General features: G+C 36.1%; 1 protein-coding gene across 1 annotated transcript; it reads left to right on the top strand.

The window, feature by feature from the left end:
* The first annotated feature begins 1929 nt into the window (after positions 1–1929).
* LOC118755334 (piggyBac transposable element-derived protein 3-like) lies at positions 1930–4025 on the top strand. The gene is made up of 4 exons (XM_036490176.1): positions 1930–2464; positions 2524–3020; positions 3139–3191; positions 3263–4025. Exons 1-4 carry the CDS (start codon positions 1930–1932, stop codon positions 4023–4025), a joined length of 1848 nt encoding a protein of 615 aa, XP_036346069.1.
* Positions 4026–10744: the final 6719 nt, after the last annotated feature.

Raw genomic sequence — 10744 nt, 5'->3', positions numbered from 1 at the left:
AGCGGAGCGAATCGCGAACTCAAAGCAAAAATACGAAAAAGTGAACTCGATAAAAGAGAAACGTCAAAAAACCCTCGATTTCGCTCACCGTGCGTGCTTGCCTACCCCGCTGACTTCGCTACACTTCTTGCCTACAAGCTCGACACGCATGACCCAGGATGAAAAGTCATCGTGTAAATTGGCTCTTATGCAGCGTTTTTGCTGCATTTAAAATGCAACATTTAGCACTTTCGAACATATGTTTTCGAAGAGCGTTCATGCTATCTCATTTAGCAAATGTACATTTACGCGAGTTCGAAATCGAATGCTTTTGACAAACAACCGTGTTCCAGTCGCTTATTCAGATCCGTATCTATTACTATCAATTCACACACAGAAGATAATGTGCTAAAAATCCTACTGAAAAGGAAATAATAAATTTTAAACCAAAAATTCAATACAAAACTTGACTTGTTTTAATCATAACCGAACATTTCTTTGTGTATATATTCATTTGTCGGTGCTGTCAATTAAAATTTCCTCACCTAATTAGTAAACAAAACAAACAGAGTTGATCACAAATTGATCCAGATTTCTATCAGCATCACATCGATGTTGAGTTTTCTTAACTTTTCTTTATCCAAATAATGTAAAATAATAAATGAAATCTCGATTGGCGATCACTGAAACCCAACTAGCAACTGTATACTCGGAAAACTATGTTGCCACTTTTTATCCATGAACGAAAGACACAAGATCACGCGGGAAGGAAAGAACGAAAAAAGTTATTTTCTAGCTGCAGAAATCTCGACGCCATCTTTGTTGTAAGAAGTAAACAACGAAGAGAACGGAGAAAACCGCGAAATTGTTGAACGCATGAAAAATCATTTTTATTATGCAAATTCTTCTATAAATCATGCCGTTGTGTAACATTTTTCTTAACTTATGTGTACACACGTTGTCACAAGCGAAAATGAAGAAAATTGCAGTAAAAAGCCACCACCAAATTGTAAACAACGAAGAAATGTAAACAAAAGGCTAATGTCAAAATCGCTCAACTTTTTTCCTAAATGCGATTCTAACGGGCTAGTCTCCTGCCCGCGTGATCTTGTCTTTTTGGTTCATGCTTTTTATCATTAAACCATGTTCGAATCGTGGAAATTTTGGAAGGTCACAGGGTTGCTTTTAGCATTTAGAATCTAAGGGCCTGTGCCAATTGATAGAAAAGTTCTCTGGATAGTAAATTTTTGACAGCTATGAGGTGAATAAAAATGTTTGATACGGCAGGGCTAGTGAAAAATTTGACAGCAAGCATTATCAAGAAGAAGAACGAACAACGCACGTATACACATAAATTAAAGAAAACAAAAGCGAGTGGAAATAAAAGAACATGGTCCCGCCGGCAAAAAAAATAAAGAAAAGCTATATAACTTGTAAGATTTAATTTCAGATTTACTTATGAAAAGGCGTTATGTATTTTTTTAATTAACCCTCTCAGACGCGATGTCCCTTATAAGGGACTGCAATATTTGCATAGTTTAGCTTCACTTTATTAAACCCCTGTTTAAAAATATTGACACCGGGCATCATTTTCAAATCAAAAGGTTTATTAGCTTTAGATAAGTGTCCATTGAAGTAATTTTCTGGCTAAATCCGCAGTGCGCAGGTGGATTTCGTGAGTGACTGTTCATAATAAAAAATTTGTGCTAATAAAGTGTTCCTTAAAAGTGGATTTCGTGAGTAAAAGTTTCTGAAAAAATTAGTAAGTATTCCTGGTATGTTTATTTATTTATTTGTTTACAAAAAAAGTGAAATGAAAGCGCCAGCTACGTCTCCGTGAGCAAAAAGTAGCTGTCCCTTAAAAGGGACAAGATTACTCAACGGAGACTTTTTTCACTTTGTAAACGTTCGTTATAAGATTTTTGCGCGTCTGGTTTCGTTTTTTCAGAAATGGCTTCACGACGTCAACTTAATGAAGAGGAAATTCTGGAAGCTTTGGAAAGAGATTCCGATATAGAAGAAGATTATGAAAATGATGCCGAGGATGCGGTTGAGTGTGTGGTTGAAAAGATACGCCCTGCAGAGTCGATAGTTATAGCCCGTAATGACACAGGAGTCGAAAACGCGACAGAAGTTGAGGACGATATTGAAGATATCGAAGATTTTGAAGAATTGGAGCTGCCGGAAATTTCTGAGGAAGCGATTGCTGGTGTGGCTGCCGAATGGCTGAATTCTAGCGATATTTTGCGAGAAAATGCAATTTCTCCTGAAGAAACTCCAGTCATTCAATGCACAAAAAAGAAAGAGATAAAGTGGAAGACCAGGATGGCACGTACATTCAAATCAGATAAGATACAGTTTACAGCACCGCCAGCGGATGGAAACACTACAGAAAGGACACCGTATTCCTTCTTCGTAAAATATTTGGATGACGAGTTTTTTGTGAAAGCAGCATATTATACAAATATATATGCTACTCAGAAAGGTTGGTATTTTCATTTTAATTTACCTATTGATACCAAGGTTCTGTTTTTAAAATTTTAGGAGACTTAAATTTTAAACCATGCACCGCTGATGAAATTCGTGTACTTATAGCTCAACATATTATGATGAGCTGCTTCAAGCTGCCACGCGTTCGAATGTACTATGATCGCCGTTGGAACTTGACGTTTTTTTCAAATAGCATGACGTCTAACCGGTTCTTTTCCTTGAGAAACCGTCTACATTTAACTGACATTTCTGCTCGTCCAAGTGGTTGTAAGGATCGCTTATTCAAAGTTCGTCCCATAATTGAGCAAGTTCGCCATAGGCTGCAGGAATTACCATTAGAAGAGAATCTTTGTGTGGATGAGCAAATCATTCCATTCAAGGGAAAATTCATGGCAAAGCAATATATCAAAGGAAAGCCTTGTCCATGGGGAATCAAAGTATACTTTTTATGTGGAAAAAGTGGCATGCCCTACGATTTTATTGTTTACCAGGGTTCCACTACACCTCTAGATGACATTGTAGTCAAGACTGTTGGAAGCGGTTCAGCGATTGTAATTGAATTAGCAAAACGAATCCCCATAGAAGCAAAAGGATATAAAATGTATTTTGACAATTTCTTCCCTTCTTTTCAATTATTTGAAATTCTTTATGACAGAGGTATCTATGCAGCTGGAACTGTTCGTTCCAATCGCTTTGCAAATCCACCCTTGCCCGACAAGAATGTAATGTCCAAACGTGGTCGAGGATCAGCAGTTCAATGCATTAGTGAGAATGAAAAAGTCATATTTATTAGATGGTATGACAACAAAGTGGTAAACTTGGCTTCAAACTTCGTGGGAATTGGTACAGCGGACAAAGCTCGACGGTGGGATAAGGACTCACAAGGTTATATTGAAGTGTTTCGTCCTGAAGTAGTACGACTTTATAACGAAAGCATGGGTGGTGTAGACTTATTGGATCAAATGATCCAATATTACCGAATAAATATACGCACCAAAAAATGGACTATTCGTATTATTATGCACTTTATAGACCTAGCAATAACTGCATCATGGATGGAATACCGCAAGCACTGTCAGGAGAATAAGATAACTAAGATTTTGGACTCACTGAACTTTCGTGCTGAAGTTGCTAATTGTATGTTAAATGTAAAAACATCTAATTTACAATCGGACATAGAAACTACACGTCGCCGAGGAAGGCCATCGCGAATGGTGGCTTCACTTTCGCTACAATCTACTCCTAAATCGCACGTCCAAAACTTGCCGGAATCACCAAATCTTTCTTGTTGCAGTTCCCAGGCTCCTAACGATTCAAATACAGAAAATACGTCCACCCCACCGCAAAAACGTAAGAGAACGGTTCAAATTCATCCCCCAGAGGAAGTGCGTAAGGACACTGTAATGCACATTCCACATTTTGTTGCATCGAAAAATAATGGGCGTTGTAAAATGCCTGGATGTACGAAAAAATCGTATATTATATGCCAGAAATGCAACGTTTACTTGTGCGTGAAACGCGATAGTAACTGCTTTGCCTTATATCACGAAAAGTAAAAGTTATTTATAAAATATATTTTTAACAATTTTTTCAAATGTATGTATATGTAAAATATATTTATATGTTTTTGCATAACTAAACTAATGTATGTATTAAAAGTGAAACTCAAATTAATATTTTTCAATTAAAAAAAATTAGTTTAAATAGCGAAAATCATTTACTTAATTTTGAGTACAGCCAGTTGCAGGCATAATATTATAATACACAGAGTCACGATGTCCCATATAGGGGACATGCAATAACATCCAATTGAAACGCTTTACCTGAAATTTTATTTCATAATTATACTAAGCGATGTCAAATAAGTACACACACCAATTTTCAGATTTTTATCTTAAGCGTGTGATTTTCGCGACTGAGAGGGTTAAAAATACTATTTTACAGGGAGCAGTTCAGAACGCAGAATCCTTCTGGAAAAGCGCATTGACAAGGATGTTTGGTTCAGTTCAAAGAACGCCAACGGCAACGAAGGCTGGAAGTGAGTAAGAACAATATAAATAATTTGAAGACTTTATTAAGCAAATGACTTCGTACTCCACTGACCATCCGTGGCGCTTTTTGGGAATGTGAGTTACAATTTTTCGAAACGAAGCAGAGGACAACCTAAGATACATTTTTGTAGTCTTGTTATCGCCGTTCATAATGCTGCTTAGTATTTTGGAATAAACGTCTTGTGCATGTACATAATACCCTAAAACGACATATGTTTTTATTGGAAACAATTGTACACTGTTTTAAACATTTTTGTGAACACACTTACCAGACGGTTTTGACGTCTTTTTATTTCTAATATTACTGCTAAAAGGTCTAATAAATGCATAGATTTCAGTTCCAGAAGAATTGAAATCATCAAAGGCAAATATTTTCTATATAATTGCTGCATTTTATAAATAGCAAACACGATAGTCTTCTTGTGCATCAAAGCAACTGTCAAAAATTTCCAGCAGTAAAAAGTTACGAATTGGCACAGCAGAAATGTAAAATTTTCTCACCATAGTAAAAAGTTTTTCCACCATAGAACTTTTCTATCAATTGGCACAGGCCCTTAATGCAAAAATAGAGTTGCATTTAGTTGCATTTATGTGACGAATTTTGTATGAATAAATGTACATTTAGGCCCTGTGCCAATTGATAGAAAATAGAAAATTTTGACGGATCAAAGTAAAAATTTGACACTTCTCGTGGTGAATACGAACGTCAAAATTTTACCTAGCTCACGGGGCTAGGTAAAATTTTGACAGCTTATAACCATGTATACACATAATATTGCTTGGCGGTAATAAGGAGTGAACATGAAAATGAAAGCTAAAACAGCATAAAAAAAGCGTACGTTACTTGCAAATTATAAAATAAATATAAATTTTAAGAATTTCAGCAACACACAAAAATAAAGCTTTCGCACTAGCGTTTGTTTGGTTTTTCAACTGTCAACATTTTACTCTGCATTTGGCACAGCAAAATTCAATTTATTTGTACACCATAGCAAATTTTTCCACCCCGTCTCACCACGGAGAAAAAGTTACCGATTGGCATAGGCCCTTAGAGTAGCATTTAGTGCTAAATGCGCTAAATGTGCTTTTACGCGTAAGCAAAAATAGCCCATTAGTACCGATTGAAAAGGTAATGATGTTAAAATAAAGCAAATTAATCTATATTCAAGTTGATATAATTAGCGCGTTCTAGAACGTCTACGATTTGGCTGTTTTACAGGATTTAGTCCAAAGTCGTTCCCGTACGCCACGTTCACATAAGGTTTATTAAAGGCTAAAACCTGGAAATCTTGCAAAACGTGATGTACGGGAACAGGCTAAATGTGTAATGATGTGTATGTTTGTTTATATCTTTAAGCCGTAAATAATAAAACAGAAATAAAATTTTAAGATTTTTTCATAAAATAGACCGAAGGCCGCCTACGCAGAAAGATGTTCTCTGCAAAAGGTTTTCAGCCCCCCTTCTTCGGCAATACAGAGAGGAGAATTCTAATTAGTGAGGGTTATAATCCCTAAGCCCGGGCGAAGGCCGCCTACGCTGAAAGAACTTCTGGGCAATAGAAACTATGATATCAGCTCACATTTGCCACTTACTTGTAAATGCTTTTAATCTTTTTTATCACTGAATTCTTAAACCTCAAAAGCAGATCGTAATAAAATATGTATATCAAATAAAAGGTAAGAACTCGCACTTTCTAAATAATACACATTTCTTTAGCAATGATTATACACTTTTTTCTAAAAAAGGTTACTTTATGACAAAATTTTAAAATTTTATTTCTGTTTTATTATTTTTGGCTCAAAGATATAATCAAGCATACACATCATTACACATTACATGAACTTGAAGATAGATTAATTTGCTTTATTTTGACATCATTACTTTTTCAATCGGTTACGTAATTTAGAAAATATTAATATTTTAAAATATCGAAAAAAATTCCCCTCTTATATCTTCTTTACTTTTCAATTGCGCCAAATACTATTTATATAGTTGAAATCAGCGTAAAAAGTACTATCGGTCTGCATTTTTTGTTTGTGGGCTTTAGATTGGTAACTCCGGAGTACAGCATTGAGGAAAATATGGGAGGTAGAGGGCGGTCTAATAGTTCCCTGTATGAAGTTTCAAAGCGCGCAACCTTTTATACTATGTCTCCACTGAGAGATTTATCCATTAAGATTTAATAAATCCAGTTGCTAAATCACAACCGTCTCCATTACCACAACGAGATATGTTTGACGTTCATATTTTTAAATATTTGACGTTTGCTTATGTATGATTTTATAAATACAGTTGCGGACATTGATCTACAGACAGATAAAAGGAAGGTACCAAGCGGAATTTCATTATATGAATTCTGAATATTTTTGGCTTCTTATTCGTGGTAAATATCTATGTATAATATATAGTTTGGAAAGTGTAAAGAATGGTACCATATTCCGAATCATTTTCCCGAATTTAAGAAAAATTATCAAAACGGTAAAAAACATTTGCGGAAAGAAAAATTTTTGTAGAACTATCTTATTCATAGGAGGGAACCGAAAATCCAATCGTGGGCCTTCGGCATATCATGAATACGAACTGAGCTCTAGAGGATGTTCGGTGCAATGTTATCGAAGCAGAACCATTACCGAAATTTATAAATTTTGATATGATATTACTATAAAACAAATTTTTAGTTTTTAAAATAATATTTTCTTAATTTATTACAACCAAAGTTATGTAAATATGTATTACTAATTTTCCTCCCAAACTAACAAAAATATAAAAATCCCTAAAAATACGAAAATTCATGTTTTTATGATAGGCTAGATTTCAATGTCCTCAACTGTATATTGAAAACACAAATGTCATTTGACTTATGGCATATGAATTTGTGGTTGCCACATCCAACAAATTGTACTTATTGATCAATGTTATTGAAGATTTGACGAAGATTTAACTTAAATCTACTGCCTTTCGAGATTTAATTTTATATGGTAAATCTCAAAAGATTTAACGTCAAATCTCGTCAGAGAGCTAAATCTTCATTAAATCTCACAATGGAGACATAGTATTATACTTTTTAAGGAATTTGTTATAAAGTTTGTAATTTTAACCAACTTGTATGGCACTATTTTACAATATATAATGCACTTTCCACTAAATTTGCAGGTTATTTACACTCAATATATGCGCAGTTAGAGTGTGCACGTTCAAACAAATGAATACTCTTAGTATATTACAGCTTTTTTTATCAAAAATTGATTGTTGTTTAATTTTATGAGAGTACATCCAGAATATGTGCAAATGACAGCAGGACAGTGTTGCCATATCTAAAAAAACGAGTGGAAAGCAAGACCAAAAGAAAATACTGTGGCGAAAACTGCGGCAACACAAGGCGAACAACGAGAAATAGGCAGAATGTTCGAAGAATGACGTAGAATGTTCCACAAAGAGAAACGTCAAGTTGGATGAACACTGCGAACAGCGAGAGAAAGAGAATGAGCGATAAACTTCAGAATGTTCTAGAGTTGCCATAAGTGCCAGCGCAGGTATATAAGGGCGCCGCCACCGCGAGGTGAGTTAGTTACGAGTTACAAGTCAGCAAGCTACAAGTAAAGTGAGCGGAGAATTGAGTTGCGAATAAGCAAGCTATAAGTTTAATTGTGTTAACAAGTAGTAAAGCGTTGTTATTGCTTTAACAAGTATTGTAAAGTGTTTTTACTGTATTAGCAAGTATTGTAAATTGTTTGTTGTACAATAAAGTTAATTGTACTACAATTTGGTCATCGTTAGCATTTATTTAACAATCCAGCGATACGAACCAAGAGATTTGGGAAATCCGGACGAGGTTTCCATGAACCAAAAAGACAAGATCACGTAAGAACGCGACGTTGTATTTGTAACCGGTTTTGAGAAAAAAATAGCAAAAAAGCGGATTCGTCAGCTGTTCTTTGTTTACAGTTGTTTGTTTACATTTTGCGACTGGTTCATATTGTACAAAGCGGTTTATTTTCGAATGTGTTTAAACTTTTTTAAAAATTGTGAGTGAAAATTATTATAAAATGAAGTGTGCCGTATTAGGATGCGAAAACGAGTTCTATAATGACCGTTCTATAAGTTTTCACCGTCTCCCAAGAGATGAAAACTTGCGCAAGCAGTGGATGGACTTTTGCGGGCGCCAGGTAGACCCAACTGCAAGAGTATGTAGTGAACACTTTCCGCCGGAAGATTTTGCAAACGCTTTGAAAGTTGACATGGGTAAATATCATAATTTTCTTACCCATATATGTGTACATGAAACTTTGATTGGACTGAACTATGTACTAGGATTGGTGAAATATCGTATGCTCAAAAAGGGGGTAGTCCCGACAGTGGGTAAGAAACGGTACCCCAATTCAGGCATTAGTTACCTGTTGGAGGCTGCCAAATTGCTTGAAGAGGCAGAGAACCCTCACAAAATGAAGAAGAATGCCCTCAGCATAAGTGATTTGTTGGAAGCTGCACGGATAATTGACGCCGAAGATGCTCATGAGGTGAAGAGGAATGACCTCAGTATAGGTGATTTGTTGGAAGCTGCACGGGTAATTGACGTCGATGAACAAGAAAACATAGCTGTGCCTGGAAGGTTGCCATTGATGGAAGTCGCAAACGAAAACAATTCCAAGCAAATAGCATTGTTGCAGCAACAAGTGTAAGTTAAATAACTACATCGCTCTAGATGTAATAAACATATTTTACAACGTTTTTATATCCCACAGGGAAGGTTTAAAAAAAGGAGGCTGAATTTGAAAAAGCGCGATTTAGCCAAAAAATGCAAGTGTATACCAAGTAACGATTTGTATACATAACGTAAACATTTTTATAAATTTTCCGTAGTGAATCGCTTGAATGGGAAAATCGGCGTTTACGAAACTGCTCCAAACAGCGTTTGGAAGACAACGGACAACTGAAGCTGGAGATGTAATATTATTTGATTAATGTGTATATTTTTTAAGTAACTGGTTAAATTTTTAATACAGCGAAACGCTAACGCGAGAAAAAATCGCCTTGCGAGAAACTGAAAAGACCTTAAAAAAAGAAATCGCTGGCCCCCAGCTGCGCCTTAAAAAAGTAGAGTTCGAGCAAAAAAATATTGAGGAAAAGCTCCTCTCAATATTCACTCCGGGGCAAATTAAAAAGCTAAGGCTGGGAAACCAGGTTTTGAGATGGGCAGAAGAGGATATATCTCATTCAATAACCCTATATTCAACCAGCGCCAAAGTGTACAGGCTGCTGAAGAAAAGGGGGTTTCCTCTTTCTGCTGCGCGCACGCTCCAGTTTTGGGCCAACAAACTTACAATTTCTACAGGCGTAATTAAACCTGTGTTAAAAATTTTGTCGGTCGCCACACAGCTTGATATAGTGCAGAAGATATGCGTGTTAAGCTTCGATGAAATGAAGATACGCAAAGCTTATTGTTACGACAAATCTTCCGATACTACATACGCGCCAGTAGACTACGTACAAGTAGCAATGTTACGCGGTATGTAATTAGATATATCCTATATATACATATATATACGTATATAACATATAACTATTCCTTGCTTTTACAGGATTAATGTCTAAGTGGAAGCAGCCGATCTTCTACGATTTCGACTGCAGAATGACAACGGAGGTCTTGTTTAATATAATGGATCGCATTAAAGCGTGTGGGTATCATATTGTAGCTATAGTAAGCGATTTGGGTGGCACAAACAGGGCGCTCTTTAACGAGCTTGGCGTCACATATGATACTCCATGGTAAGTTACAATAACATTCTAAAGCACTGGTGTCTTTCTTATTTATAAAACGTTTTTATTTTTAGGTTCCCCTGTCACAATGAGCATATATTTGTATTTCCCGATGCACCGCATTTAATAAAGCTCCTGCGAAACCACTTTTTGGATAGCGGCTTTATTCTGAAAGGCAAAGAAGTGAAGAAGGACATCATTGTGGAGTTGCTCTCGTGCACTTCCTCCGAGTTGTCCATCACACACAAAATAAATAGCAGCCACCTTAACGTTTTTGGTCCGTAGAGGCAAAAAGTTAAAATGGCTACAAAGCTTTTCTCGCAAGCCATAACGCGAGCTGCAAGCCTGGGCCACTTAAGCGCACACAACTGGGAGGAGTGTCATGCACTTTTTAAGCTTGTGAGTACTGCTTTAAAATTATAATTGGAGTATTCACACTTGCTTGGTTATCTGGTTATGTGGATAT

This window comes from Rhagoletis pomonella, unplaced genomic scaffold (genome assembly GCF_013731165.1).
Source record: "Rhagoletis pomonella isolate Grant_MI unplaced genomic scaffold, Rhpom_1.0 Rhpom_scaffold_05965, whole genome shotgun sequence".
Classification (NCBI taxonomy): Eukaryota; Metazoa; Arthropoda; class Insecta; order Diptera; family Tephritidae; genus Rhagoletis; species Rhagoletis pomonella.
The sequence above is the reverse complement of the archived record's forward strand: the minus strand, read 5'-3'. Positions and strand labels throughout refer to the sequence as shown.

Excerpts from the sequence above, each read along its gene's own strand:
- LOC118755334 (XM_036490176.1), top strand. The coding sequence starts at position 1,930 with ATGGCTTCACGACGTCAACTTAATGAAGAGGAAATTCTGGAAGCTTTG. Across the intron at positions 2,465-2,523 it reads TATATATGCTACTCAGAAAG|GAGACTTAAATTTTAAACCA; the intron begins GTTGGTATTTTC and ends TTAAAATTTTAG. Across the intron at positions 3,021-3,138 it reads TTGGAAGCGGTTCAGCGATT|CTGGAACTGTTCGTTCCAAT; the intron begins GTAATTGAATTA and ends GTATCTATGCAG.